The following is a 16,407-nucleotide window of genomic DNA, read 5'->3' as shown; positions in this document are numbered from 1 at the left end:
TTTAAATTGATTTTATGTGCCAAATTTCATGCTGGGGCTAGTTGTAACATTTTTCCGGGGCAAGTTGTACCATGTAAAAACCTACCTATACTGAAAAATTGTTTACCTAATATAATTAACAACCCTGAATATGAATGCTTGTAATTGAATTTGTATTTATTTTGAAATTGGAAACACATTTTTGAACCACCACTTGAATTCATAAAGCTTATAAAACAATTTATGAATTCTAATAACTTTTATTTAAGACTACTGTCAAATTTTCTCTGGAAATCTTGGATTTGCTCCACTTTTTACAAATTTGCACCAAAATTTCATGACTGAGGTTTGTTTTTATTGTTATTAATTAAAAATAAATAAATATAAACAAATAAAGGTATTTTTCTCTTATTTTTAGTTCTTGGTACAACCTACCCCGGTATGTGTTACACTTTGCCCCGTATGTGGGGTAAGTTGAAACAACACGATTTTTTTTTTGGAAGCTTTATTTTTCAACATTACCGTTATGTTTTGCTAAATTTTTATGATGGATCTTGGAGCTAAAACATGGGTCTTTAATTTAAAAAAGGTCTGGTTGACCCACTTTCAAATTTGTAGGAGAACCATCGATTTTAGAAAAAAGTGTTACATTTGGCCCCACTCTCCCCTACTATCAACTATACACATTTCTGTCTAAACGAGCAAAAGATCATGGCGCAACATATTAAACGATGAAGTAAATTTCTAGAGCCATTTTAAAAATTGCAAGCTATTTAAAAAGTGCGCTCTATTATAAATTTTATAACACAATTTCTAGATTTTTGTAGAAAGAATTTAAAACCACGAGTTTTTTTTGCTTGAAATTTAGAATGATTTTTGAACAATAACAAATCCTGCCGGCGTTGGAGATGTTCCTTGGCGTGGAAACTCCTTCAAAACGGTTTAAAGCCCAAACTACATTCGCCTGAAAAGTGATAAAATACAAAAGTGAAAATTTGTAAACATTTGTTTGTAATTTTTGAAAAAAGTGGCCAATGTAGTAAAGATTTTACTATAATTTGACATTTGGGTGCGACGTTATTGTAACTACAAATTGGCATTGGATTTGGAGAACCTTAAAATTAAAAAAAAATAAACAATTAGGTATAGATGTCGAGTGGAAGATTAATATTTCACAATCTAAAACCAACTTTGTATAATTTTCTTGAAAACTTGCCCTTGCGTTCATGATAAAATTCAACTTTTTTAAATCAAGCATTCGAATAGTTAAATAGAATAATACAGCAATTTTGCGCACATTATTTTTTTTTTATAGAATAAAAGAAGAAACATAAATCACAATTTAAAAGAAAAACAAAAAAAAACAATAAAAATAGGAAAAGACTTTATAAGTTCTATTTATTTTTTATGAAAACCACATCAAACAATAAGAAATTCTATATGTATGTGTTAAATATTTTCTGTACACATTTAACTATATATGTATCTTTATACATATATGTATGTATTTAAAACTATTGATATTGTATATTCAATGTTGTTGTTCATTTAAATAAATAATTGAAATATAAAAAAAATATTTCGAAAACATAAATTGGTATATGTATATGTAAATTAGTAAAACAAAAAATAAGAGAACTTTATAACTAAGATATAAACATTTGATACATTTTTTACTCCTTGTTTTTGCAATAACAATATTTTCATATTTAAAAAAAAAAAGTTTATTAAGTAAAGAAAAAAAAAAGATTTTAAAATCATATTAAAATCTTTATTTAACTACTGTTTATGCAAATTTCTTGTACAAACTAATATTAAATGTATTTTTTATTTAATTTTTCAATAAATATATATTTTTTTCTATATAACATTTAACATACACACACACACATATATACAACACAACACAATACAAAATTAAACACTCTCACATAGACCTATAAATTATAAAAGAAAATGAAAATTCAACAACTCTCAAACAGAATGAACTACATATTTAAAATAAAAAAAAAAAACATTAAATTATTTACTTACCTATTAAAAATACATTTTAAACAAAAAATATATTTATTATGAACAAGTTAATATGCAAAAAAAAATGGAACAACTAAATAGAAAATAGTTTTTTGAACAAAGAAATCCGATTATTTACATTTAAATAAGTTTAGATAAAGTTAAATTTTAACCATTTTACATAAAACTATAGTTAATTAGAATTTCGAAAATGCTAAATATATTTATATTTAAAAGAAAAAAAAAACAAAAATATCAAAGTGATCGATTTATCTATATCTATATATACATAATTCCTAAAAATATATATTTTCTTAGAAAATTAGTAAAAAAAAAAATTATTTTTAACTTCTCTAAAGTTATGTTACGTTTTTGTTTCCATAATATTTTAATACATTTTTTTTTTTTGATAAATTTGAAATGGAAAGTTAACTTTTAATAGGAAGCTTAATTAACAATTTTTTTTATTTTTTATTTTTTTGAAAGTATATGGCAATGGAGTAGAGTTTAACACCATCTATTTTTTTCGCTCTAACATTTTCTTTTCGTTCTTGAAATAATATTTTTTAATCAATATTTTTTGTATTTCACCTTAAATTAACAACGAAAAATGTATACTTTTATTTGTAATTTTTATTTGATAGCCTCTTTAGGTTTATTGTTAACAGAGCTGTTAAAGTTTGCAGTCAGTTGGTAATGCACTCACTAAAGTAGCAGTTAATGAACTAAACTTTTGAATGCAGTAAGCCAAAAGGGTTAATATTCTCAGTGAACTGTTAATAAAAGCATTTAATGGAGTAAAAATTATTTTACTGCAGTCCTTTCCAAAAAAAAAGTACTGCATTTTTATAGTTTTCGTTAATTAACTGCTTTCATTAAAAGGGGTCAAAGTATTAGTACTGCCAGCTGAGCTTTAGACTTATGTACGAAGATTGTTTGCTTATTCAGTAAGTTGCATTACCAAAAAAAAGACTACAGTTCTTACAACTTTGACTATTAGTATTACAAACAACTTCTACAGCAGACTCAAGCTAATTTTTTGTTGAATTGAAGTAGAAGATAACGACAAGTCTTTTCATCTTCTATATTTGTAAAACCTAAAACAAATAAGCCCTTTCCGGCAGATATTCGTTTTAAAGCTTTTCGTAAGGTCTTAATTTTTTTTTTTTAATTTACATTTATATGTTAAATTAATTTTTAAGACAAATTTAAAGTTATAAATAATTTACTATTCCTTAAAAAAAAAAATACCTATACAATACAACCTACTCTACTGCCAATTTACGCTTATAAATAGAACTATAAAATAAATGTATGTATAATAAATTTATATAGTACATATATTTTTTTCCGTATTTATTTGTATACTACTATTTTTTATATACTTATGTATAGGTATATTTTTTTAAATAACATAAAACAATTTATTTATTATTCACAAAGAAAGTACCTTTTCAAACAATTTCTTCATAATATACCTCCATTTTTTAATTTCAAATTAACAATAATAATAACTATTTTACTATACCATCTATTTAAAACAAAAAAGTAAACTAAACTTAACTCTTTAAAACTTAAAAAAGGAAAACTTGATAAATCGAACATAAAATTACTTATAATAAGAATTTATTTGTTTTATATTTACAGAGAGATTTTATTTAATTGTAAAATGTTATAACTAATGAACAGAAAAAAAAATTATTAAATACCATTTGTTTCACCATTTAATTTTTTTTTGTTCAAATTAATTTTGTGATGTTGTGAATGCTTTTTTCATTAAATATAAAATAATGTTTTTTTTAATCTATATTAATTTCTCTGAACGATATATGTATGTACATTTCAGATTGTAAATTGAATAAATGTTTATGCATGAAATTATATTTTTTTTATATATTTTATTTAATAATAATTGTTAAAGAAGAATTCTTGTATTAATATTTTATCTCAAATTTATATATAACCATATTATTTTGTACTATAACTTTTTTTTATATATAGAAATATCTATTTCCACTCTGTTAATCCCAATAATTCTCGTTTTTTTGTATTTAATCCCACCGAATGTATTAAAATAACATTTCTTTTTAACAAATAACACGTTTTCGTTCAGAGAAAAAGCTTAAAAAAAATAAAATAAAAATTGATTTAAACAAACTGCCATTTCGCACAATAAGATTAGGGCATAATAACATCACGTAACTTTCTGTCTTTAAATTAATTTATTATTTAGGTTAGATCTATATAGTAGATCTTGAATTTATTTTTTATATATCTAAAATCTAACCTCTTTTATTTCCTAAAAAATTAAAATGTAAGTAGTTGTTAATAACTTCCTTCTCCTTATAAAAAAAAACATAATTTTAATATGTTTCATATTTATTTTTTTATATACATCAAATATTAAAAAAAAAGAGCACTAAAATAGTAATGAATAACGAGCAAAGAATGAAAATAAAAGGTTGTGTTAAATAATTAAAATTAAATTTAAAATAACTTTTGGCCATATAAATCGAAAACAATTTGTAAATATGATTTAGTAGTATTCAAAATCCAATATTATGTACTTTTTAGACTTTCGAAATTTCAAAAAAAAAAAAAAAAAAAAAAAAAAAAAAAATTATTTGTTAACATATTTATATATATGGAATTAAAGAAGAAGAAAAAAACTTAAACAAGAAATGAATAGAAAAACATAAAAAAACATGAATAAATATTTACTTTTATATATTTTTTGTGTAAAAAGAATGTGATAAAACTGTACGGTTTGATGGTGCTAAATCCAAATATATATTAGATGAAAATTTTATTTAAAAAAAAACAAAAGAAAGAAAAACAAGAAAACTACTTCTTCAAACACACAGAGATACAACACGAACACACACTCACACGCAAATACTAAATAAAAAGAGAAAATAATTATTTTGTAACATAAAACAAAACAAAAAAAAAAGGAAATTGCATTAAGAAAAAAAGAACAAAATGAAAATAACTACACAACAACAAAACCAACGTAATAATATTTATTATTTAACCGAACGTGCAATATAACTAGTTATTTTTTTTACAGTGATTTTATTTTTAACTTTTTTTTTTTAAATAATAAAGTAATTGATTTTTTTTTTTTTTTTAATTTGTTTTTCATTAATTGTATACAACAAAACTACATGAACTTTTGCTTATGTTTTATTTTAATTAATTATTTTTTTGAAAATAAATATTTTATTTATATACACAAATAATATAATAATCAATCTGTTGTAATAGAATTTATTTGAACTCATTCCTAATGAATATAAATATTAAACAATGTTATTTTTTATTTTTTATCTGAACAAGAAAAAAAAAAACTACACAAATATTTACAAAATATATGTAGCTTACATTTAAATATTTAGCATTGATTGAAAATATAAAAAAAAAAAAACAAACAATTTAACTTGACATCTCTATATATTTAATGGGTTAAACAATCTAAAATTCAAACAATAAAATCACAAAAAAAAAAAACAAATCTTGTAAGAAATTGGTATATCCTTAATGGATACATTTTTTTTCTTATTAAAAAAAAAATTAAACACTAATTATTCATTCGAAAAAAATAACAACATTTAAATTTAAAAAAAAATTAAAATAAATATGTACATATATAATAATAAATTATAGAATTATCGTCTAGTATGTAGATAGAGATATGTTATTTTCAAGAAAAAACCTATATTCATGAACTCAAAATATAACAGATTATTTTTTTTTTTTTTAGTTTTTTTATTTTTATTTCATCTTAGCACAAACAAAATTTCTATTGAAATAAAACAAAAAAAAATATTTAGCTTTAATTCCTAAATTTAATTCATAAAATACTTTGCAAAGCATTTGTTACAATTTATTAAGATTTAAATATTAAAAACAAAAATATTAAAAAAAACACATACACAATTTATTAAATATTTAATGGTATATATGTATAACTGTGTAACTTATTAAGAATTTCTTATTTTTAAAGAAATATATATATATACATAATTTAAAACTAACATAGAAAAACAAAAAATAAACATTGAAAATTAAAAAAAAAAACATAAACAATTATAATAAAACTGATATTTTGAAACAAAATAAAGATATCTTCTTATTTCATCTTCATCATTTTTCATAAGTGACCAGACTATATTTTTTTTTAAGGGTATTCAAAAAATTATTATGAATTGTGCTTCCAAATCGTCGACTTCTTAGCCTATAAAAAATATTCAATATTTGTGATTTAATTTGTATTTTTGACTTTTCATATATATTAAAACGTTTTATATTATCATCACTGATATTTTCAACCCTCGGCCCGATTTTCCTGTTTTTTCTTTTTTTTTTATTTGTTTGTTATTATTTTTATGTTACTTTCTTATTTTTAAACTTATTTATAAATTACTTATTAAAGGTGTTTCACATTTTTTTTTAATTGTGTTTACGTTTAATTGTCAAACTAATATACTTTTAAGATTTAATATGCTTTATGTATTAATTTATTACTTTATACATATCAATTAAAAATATTTTTAAATTTTTTTACATATAAGTAAAAAAAAAAAAAAATAAAAGAGGTACACAGTCATCTTGTGAATCAACTCGTGGTTTCGGATATACCTTTTCAATTTTATTCAAATGGATTATTTAATCAAAAAATTTTGTTTACAAATGTTTTTAAGTTTAATTTGAAATACAGAAAAGTTAGTTAACTTAAATGAAATAAAAGTACCAAACAACAGTCCACGAGTCCACTAACAAATCAATTTAAACAAAGTTATAAAAATGTGCTATTAGCAAATAATTTTTAATTCATACGAAACATGAGAAGTAATATTAAGTCTGTGTTAAAACAATTTGCTTATAGTTAATTTATATACGACACTTTGATTAAACTTATTTGCTTTTAAGTGTGCAACTATAATATTAATTAATGGGTTGGATAAATAAACACAAATTGGATAATTACCAACACATATTTTGATGTGGGACATTTGGCAATGTTATCAATATCTTTTTTTACTACAACCTCACTTGAATTAATAAAAAATACAAATATGTATTTTAATTAATTATGCAATAGGCCTTCTCCAATTTTATTTAGCAGTGAAAATATATTTGTTGAATGGGTCAGGTGAATCAATTTTTTTTGAAAAAAATCAAAAATTATTTTAAACAAAATTAAGAAACAATTTTATTTCCTCTTTTTTATTTTTTTAAACAACAAATAGGAACAACTGAGATATATAAAATAAAAAAAAAAACAATACTACTTAATAATAATAATAAAAAAAAATACAACCTTACACATTTATTCGTAAAAATATTGCACGCTGGAATGAAATACATATTTAAATATATTAAATAAATATAATTTACAAAAAAAAATAAACTATTTAAAATAGTCTCTCTTTTATACTCTTTGCTAGTATACATTTATAGCTTAAATATTTTAATCACTTTTTCTACTTTGTACTCAATGATTTATCTCGATAAAATATACAATTTTACACTTTAAACAAAAAAAAACTACTTAATGTATTTGTGATAACTTCTAAGTGCTTAGTTAAAAAAAAAAAAAAAGAATACGTATATAATCAATTAAAAAAAAAAAAAAACTATTTAAATATTTTTTTTTTATTTATTTGTATACGAACGCTCAACAAATATATATTTCAAGGTTTTTCTGCCACAGTAATATTTGCAAAGCAATTTATATATAATTATTATTATATTTAAAAACTTATATACCAACGCTTATTTCACAAAGTAAAAATTATTAAAAAAAAAAAATTTAATTAAAAACGCTTGGAATGTCAAAACCACTTAATATATATTAGTTAAAAATATTTATTTACCAGTAGTATATTTTTCTATCTTAAACATTTTAATGCATACAAACAAAAATTTAAATTAAATTTAAAATAAAAAATCAAAACATGAAAGGCTTCTTATAAGGTCATGAATACTCAATAGAACTTCAAGTAATGCACATTTTAAAAATATTTTAAAACTTAGCTATATTTTATCAAGCAAATTGACAGAATTTTTTTTTTTACAATTTTATTAGTTAAAGTATTGCTTTTGTTTAAAAATAAAATAAAATATATAAATATATCATTTAAAAAAAAAAATATTGGATTTTGCTGACAGATATTTTTTTAATGATTTTTTTTAACGTAAAATGAATGAAAATACAAAAAAAAGTAACAATTATATATTGAAAATAATTTTTTTTTTTATATAATTTATTTATGTTGTTGTCGCTTTTTTATTATTTTGATTCTTCTGTCTTCTCTGGGCTGATTTTCGCCCCGTTTGTGGTGTCTTTTTTTGTTGGTTACAGGGCCGGGGGGACGTCATCATCTTTCAACTCCCTTATCGACAACATCATCATCATCCCCACCACCCCCGCCATTTGCAATGCATTTTAAAAATGAATACCATCATGCGTTAGGAGGACATGATGTTGGAATTTATCGTACTGGCAGTGGTAGCCTTGGCGGAAGTATTGGCAGTGGTGGAGCTGGTAGTAATGGTGGTGGTCATCATCATCATCACCATCAAGGAATTGGACCAACTTCTGGACCTGGAGGTGCAGGTGGTGGTGGTGGTGGCGGCGGCGGTGGAGGAAGTAGTCACAATTCACATCATCAAATGTCCTATCACAATATGTTTACCCCCTCCCGTGATCCAGGCACAATGTGGCGCTGCAGATCGTGCGGCAAGGAAGTGACTAATCGATGGCATCACTATCATTCACATACCGCTCAACGTTCCATGTGCCCATACTGTCCAGCCACATATAGTCGAATTGATACGTTGCGTTCACACCTGCGAGTTAAGCATCCTGACAGATTACTCAAATTAAGTTCTTCAATGTAAATATAAAAATATATCTATGTATAAAAAAAAAACACTAAAACAACAAAACAGAAAGAAGAAAATGACTTTACACTGTTAAAATTAAAAAAAAAAAAACAATTTGTTTTTTCTCTTTCAATAGTTTGAAATGTAATTAATTTAATTTTTTTGTTTTTACTCAATAATTTTCCTATTAGTTTTATATATTGAAATAATAAATAAATTTTATAGCATTTATTAGATTTTATAAACTCTATAAAGAAAATTAAAATAAAAAATTAAATAAAATCTGCCTAGCAAACGCTAATGCAGAAAACTCTTTACACCAGTCAATCAATCAAATCTAGATTATTAATAAGAGTTAAACTTCTTCCTTCATTTTGTAATGATTTAAAACAAAAAAAAAATAGATACAATTTATGAGCTTAAATTTGAAAATTCTAAAAATCATTATTAAATTTAATAATCTAAAAAAATCTAATAATAATTATTACATCTTAAACAAAAATTTAAAAATTGGCAACAATACTAAAAAAAAAAAAAAACAGTAAAACACTAAAATATATCTAGATAAACAAAATATTATTTTTTTTATTCATTTTTTCCTTCTATAAATAATTAAATGCTCTAAAATTTTGTTATAATTTAATTTTGTTTCAATAAATCGGTTTCAAAACAAAGAACCGTAACAATATAGTCATTTCCTGTAAATTCTCGCGAAATTCAGGGATCATATTAGTCATACATCTAGATTTTGTTTAAATAATTTCCTATAAACTAGCATAAAAAAAACTATAAATAAATTTAAGTTGCGCCACACTTAAAAGATATAAAACATTAATTGACAAAGAAAATTACAACCTAATTTATATCTTTTATGTTATTCAATTTTAAAGAGAAAATAAAATGAGTTTTTTTAACACATACAAAAATCTAAATACCTCAAAATGCATTTCTATTTTAATGTTAATTTTATTACTGTCAGTTTTTTTTTATTGTTATTTAAAGAAAAAAAATATTATATTTAAAAGTATGTAATTTTTTTAAAGTTTAATTTAGTTTGTAAGTTTTTTTTTTTTTGTTTCCTAATTTAGGTACTTGACTCGAAGCTTAAGAAGCTAGAGAACAATAGGCTATGGTTTGTTTAAACAAATACATTTTTATTTATAAGTACTACGTTCTGTTTTTTTCTATTTGTTTTAAAATATGTTGTCAATTAATTAAATAAATTTATTAATTTAAAAAAAATCCAGTGCACTTTTAAATTTAATTAAATAATTATACATACTAAAAACAAACGCATTTAAAACACGCATTGTTTTTTTTTTTTTGTCTTTTATAAGTGATTGGCCATGAAGTTGACAGGAATTCCTAAAAGTGTGTGAGTTTTACTTGTGGAAAATTTTGAAACTTAAGACTTTTTTTTGGTTTGGTCATAAATAAAAGCTTAATGTTAATTAAACATATGCTTTAACAAAAAAAAAAATAAAACTATTTAAAACATTTTCAATTTGATCTCTTAACTCCACACAAAATGTATATTCCTGATGTTGAAATTAAGTTTAAGATCCATAAGCTAATACCAAAATGCTTTAAAAAAAAAAAAAAAAAACAAAAACAAAAAATAAAATTAGAAAACCTCGCAGGAGAGATCTGTGGCTTATGTTATGTAAATGAATAACTTTAAATTTCTGTCAACTTCATATAAAAAATAATTAAAATCAAAAACTAAAAAAAATTAAAAATTTATTCTTAAAAATAATCGTGCTTCATTTTAAATCAACGAATATCCTTAAATATCAGTTTTAGTGTACATAGAAAATTTTGTTTAAAAAAAAAATAATAAAATAATAAAACAAGAAAAAGTCAATTCTTGATGCTTTTTATTATGGTATGCAACAAAAAAATATATAAAAAATAAAATTCAAAACAAACATTTTTAAAAACTTGATTCTCCAATCAAAACACAAACAAGAAAAAATATAAATAAAATCCATATCAACTTTCACTACATTTATATACAAGAAAAAAAAACAGAAACTAACACAAATCTAGAATATATTTTCAATACCTACTTTCTACAACAAAATCAAAATATGTATAATATCAAATCAAATAAGATAATTATCTTTATATATAACAAAGCCTACATGATTTTACTGTGAATTTTTAAGACAGGTAAATTTAAAAAATCCGTCTTTTCTTCATACTATAACAAAACTATGCAACAAAATATTTTTAAAAAAATCAAAAAATTAAAATTAAATAAGTTCAATTGTTTTTTATATTTTTATTTATAAAACAGAGCATATAACTCTCTTGGCTTTTAAGTTGTGTTGAATTATAGAAAATCACAAGACCCATTCTCTCTTAACACAGCGAAATGTTATTAAGAAACCAAGAATAGTTGATATAGAAAAAGTGCCAAGACCTTATGTTAAAAAAAAAAAAAAACAGCTTTTAATTAAATTTGTTTTCTACTAATTTCTTTGTTATTTGTATGTCTTAACGAAACCATCAAAATAAAATTAATATTGATTTGAATTGATTTAAAACAGACGAAAGCAAAATTATATTAAAAAAAAGGCTTTGTGATATCCCAAAATTTTGTTATTTGTGGTTCGTTATTATAATTTGTTTATATTTTACTTTTAAAATTAAATGTATATCCAAATTTAAAAAAAAAATAAAAAATTAATGTGATATTTATTTTCGGAATTTGAAATTAATTGGCTATGTTAAAATTAATAGTTAAAATTAAAGTGTTATTTTGTTGTTATTGGTTTGGCAATTAAATTTTTCAAAAAATAAAAAACTAAAGAAACTTAAAAAATAAATTTTCTTAGCTTTAATAAATAAAAAATTATAAAAATAAATCTTAAAATTCAATGCACTTAAAATTGTAAATAAAAAAGAAAGTTTTTGAAACATAAAAGAAAGGATATACTTTATAAAAATAAAAACTGGCCAGAATAATTAATAACTCTTTTTTAATTGTACTTTTATTAATAACGAACAATACTTAAAAAAAAAAAAAAAACAGAAATAAATTAAATATCAAAATGTAAATATATTTTTCTACATAATTTTATTTCTAAGACTCATGAAAGAAAAAAAAAAAACAAAATAATATTGTAGAAAAAGAAATTAAATTTTAAGAAACAAAAACAAATTTAATTGGGGATTGAGCAGAACTGTTGCTTTTTATTTCAGCTAAATTAGAATTATTAAGATTCCCTGTAAAATAATATTATTAAAACAAACAAAAAGATAAAATCTTTATAGTCATATGTATATGAAAAAAAGAAATAGTTGTGAAACTTTTGTGTAACAAAATGTAGGTGTTTGCATAATCTTTTAAAAATTAAAAAAAAAACAAAATATAAATTCCCTTTAAAATAAAAACAAAATGATTAATGTCAAATTCATATTTTTAATCTTTTTTGAATTTGACCAATCAGCATCAGATTATCACTATTGAGATAAATGTAATTGTAAAAAAAGTATAAAAAAAAATAAATGACAAATCCAAATCAAAAATACAAAACTTTTGAATTATTATTATTAGAATTACTTCGACGGTATTTTGGAAGCACAATTCTTTTTTTTTAACGATTTTATGGGCTTAGACTAATATTTAGGATTTCTTTTTTTAACAATCTAACCTAAAGCCTTTTATGTAACTTAAGTTTTCAGTCAGAAGGGTAAGTACATAATAATGTGTGAGCGGAGCTTAAAGGAAGGAAGAAGAACAGAAAGTGTTTGGCTGCCGAAAGACTATCTACTCTTCAAATATAATCAATAAAAATAAATAAATTTTTTTACAAAAAAGGATTGTTTTATTTATAAAAAAAAATAAGGTAATGTTAATTGATGGATTTTAAATAGCAATAACATTCTTTTAAGGTAACATTTTAAGGTAAAATAAAAAAATATAGATATCACAGAAGATGCCAAAAACTCATCAAGAATACTCTCGGTTTGTCTTTTGTGGGGGATGACTAGACTAAATGACTCTTCTTCATTCAAGTCATTGAAGCAAAAATGGGACGGATTTATCAAATTCATAAATCATATAAGTAGAGAAACCAATATTATAAACATACTGTAATCACTCCTCACCCATGAAAAAAAAAGAAGAAAATATATGAGTCTAAGATCTCCTGTCGTATCCGAACTGCTATGATTAATCTACCCCTTATAAGGGTGACACTCTTTAAGATTTTTTCAATTCATCTCAAGAGAAAACACAAAACACACTTGAAAACAGTCAAGGTGTTATAAATTTTGAACCCGAATTAAAAGTCATCGCCCGCGGTAGTCTTTCCTTTTTAAAAATGTATAAAAAACTCTTAAGCTTTTGGTTTAAAAATTAAAAAAAGAAAAAACATAAATACGCAACTTTCTAACAAGAACTTAAAACAAAACCTAGGTAGTAGTGGTAACAATTAAGGTACGAATATTCTATAAGGAGTCGATTTAACCTTCTTTTTCCAGTAGGTACATAATGAATATTATTCAATTTAAAACATTATGTAAGCACTATTTCAATAGTTTAATACTTAGGTATATGTACTGCAATCTGTTTGAATAATAGTACTTCATCCTTCATGCTTAAAATGCATTAAGATAAGTGTAAATAAAAAAGTACGTATACGCCATAGTGAACATTTTTTAAATTTTATTTTGAGTACATTTAAATATGTTTTAAAACGTACAACAAAAACTAGAAACAGAACGGTATTACATTAATAACAGAGTTGGGAAATAATGATTTCTTTTTGTAATTAATTACAGATTTCATTTCAATTACATGTAATTAGTAATTGAACTTTTTTCAATTACAATTACAGGTAATTGTAATTGAAAAAAAAAACATACTCCCATTACTTGTAATTGTAATCGAAAAAGTTCAATTACTATGCAGATGTAATTGAAAAAAGTAATGGATTCGAAAGTAATTGAAATGAAAAACAGTTTTAATTACATTTTTCTGTAATTGATTACTTAAAATGTAATTCATTACATGTTTTTATAAATTACACTGGCCAAAATTTTTAAATTTTTTTTTATTTTGCACATAGATTTATATAAAATTTTATGGATTTGGGTTCACAATCCCCAAAATTCGCATTGGTTTTCTACCTGCAGTTGAAATACTTAATTTTTCACATTTGGGGACATTTTCATTCGTGTTTTTAAGTTTCGTGTATTTTAGGCGTTTATAAAAATTTTCCAGAAAAATGTATACCTATCACACCTAAAGTATTTGGGCTCAGTGAGCTTAAAATTTGCATTGGTTCCTTTCTGAAAGCTCTAATTTTGGAGATATATTTTAATTTTTCATATTTTTTTTTATCACATACGTTTTTATGTTGTCCTGGAAAAATTTCTATCAAATGTAATTAATATAGTCAAATAAGGTGAAAAAAGGAGTAAACCTCGGAATGAATGCTAATAGAAATTTTTTTTGCTCAATATCTTCGTTTTGCCATTCTATAACTTACCTCAAAAGTCTCGAAAAATCATTATAATAGTTTCAAACTTACTAGAAGAAAACCTTTAAAAATTAATAGAGTAACCAAATTTTGCATGAAGGTGTCGTATATTCACAAAATAAGCATCACATTAGTATTGAATTATCGTTAAAAATGAGTTTACGACAGACTCATTTTGAATAAGAACCAAGATATTTTGAAAACCAAAACAAATAAGAATGCTTTGACAAAAAAAATAATGAGATATCTCACAAAAAATTCTATTATAAATTTGAAAAAACTTCTTCGCTGTGTTTTTTTAATAACGAAAACCTTAAAATTCGATTTTCCAGAATACCAAAATTGGCCATTAAGACAAAAAAATTCTCGGGTGACGATATGACAATTTGGAGTCGTCATTTCATACCATGAATTAAGTTTTGAAGGTCTTGTTAAATATTCTACGAATCTTCTTTCAGTGCAGTTTTTTATTGATTTTCAGTATTTACCAGGGGCGTGTTTCGGAGCTTATTACCTCAACTACATTTACTACATCAGCAACCTCAAAAACCATTAGTTGAGTCCGATTGACCGTCGGGAAATATTTTTAATGGTCTAAATAGTGCAAATGTCCGAAAAATTGCTTCGAAAAGTCCAACAGGCCGCCGCAATTAATGTTTAAAATGATTGATGTAGCTGATGTAAACAATGAAGTAAGCTCTGAAATAGGTCCCAAGTAGTAAGTAATAACCTCTTGAAGATATTTTGAAGCCACTCTAACACTTTTCATGGCATCTTATGACAAAACATATTAATTCCGTACCATTTACAAATTATCTCGTAAAATGTAATTGAAGAAAAACATTCAATTAATTACATTTTCGTGTAATGATTACTTTAAAAAGTAATCATTACTGTTTTTTTGATAATTACTTTTGTTTTCAATTACATAAAAGTAATTGAATTACAAGTAATCGACAATTTTCAATTACATGTAATGGGTAATTGAAGAACTTCAATTACTCATTACATGTAATTGAAAAAAATGTTGCACATTTCCATTACATGTAATTGTAATTAAAATTTTTTCGAATCATTACTTCCCAACTCTGATTAATAAGGCAAATTTCTTGGTAAACATCAGACGATTCTGATGTCACTTTTGAAACACATTTCTTAGCCATGTCTGCCTTTTAAATCTATAAAAATGTAATAAATACATATGTACTTTATTTAGTCCTCTGATTAATTTGTATCTAGATACTGATTAAAGATTGAAGAATACGAACAAAAAGAACAAAAATATAATGAACAAACATAGTAAACAAATAGAAAAGCTGAGGTTTTTCATATTCAACTAACAGATGAGGGAATACAGACCGATAATGATAAAAGACCTACTTATGGGCTTTCAGAATTTAAATTGCGAAAAATTAATTTAGAAGAAAATTTTTAATTTCGTTCTATTTTGAACGCACTTTCAATGAAATCAATGCAATTCCTATCTACTCATAAATGTAGGTACTAGATCATCTATTATGAATAGCTTTCCACACCCAGTGAGGATTGTTGTTTCCCGTGAAAACTAAATTTAAACGCAATTCACACACGGCTGAGGCTTGTCGCTTGTGTTCATGTAACAGCCAACCCTCAGATAAACCTCGTATAAACTCTGCAGAATCGAATTGAAAAAACCTTATAAGGGTATTTTTGTTTGCAACCATATTAGGTGCATCCCACAAAGAGAGATATCTGAGGGTTCAGAGATTTTTTAAGTGAGAGAAAAAATCTCAGCTGAGCGCTCATTTTTTTCGGAGATTTCTGAGACGAAAATTGTTTGGATTCATTTCTCAATTTTCTATCTCTGTCTTTCATTTCTTGACGTTTGTTTGACAAAACAGCTGTTCGTTCAAATTGGTGGTATGCAGATAAAAAAAAAATGCTAAAAAGATGAAAAATGTACGGCCATATTATTCACTAGTTTAAAAAATACATCTGGATGTAAAATTGTCAAATGTCAAAAATAAATCCAAACCCAAAATAGTTATCCTGA

At 23.3% G+C, this 16,407-nt stretch overlaps 1 protein-coding gene across 2 annotated transcripts in view; it reads left to right on the top strand.

Annotated features, from left to right (window-relative positions):
- The window catches only part of LOC129916474 (sex determination protein fruitless), a 124,684-nt gene extending 112,397 nt beyond the window's left edge, over positions 1-12,287 (top strand). For both annotated transcript variants that reach the window (XM_055996455.1, XM_055996454.1), the window contains one exon: positions 8,360-12,287. In XM_055996455.1, coding sequence (XP_055852430.1) covers positions 8,360-8,898 — 539 coding nt within the window. In that variant the 3' untranslated portion in view covers positions 8,899-12,287. The remainder of the gene's footprint in view (positions 1-8,359) is intronic.
- Positions 12,288-16,407: the final 4,120 nt, after the last annotated feature.

Source organism: Episyrphus balteatus, chromosome 3 (assembly GCF_945859705.1).
Source record: "Episyrphus balteatus chromosome 3, idEpiBalt1.1, whole genome shotgun sequence".
In the NCBI taxonomy this organism is placed as follows: Eukaryota; Metazoa; Arthropoda; class Insecta; order Diptera; family Syrphidae; genus Episyrphus; species Episyrphus balteatus.
This window is presented reverse-complemented; position numbering and strand designations above follow the sequence as displayed.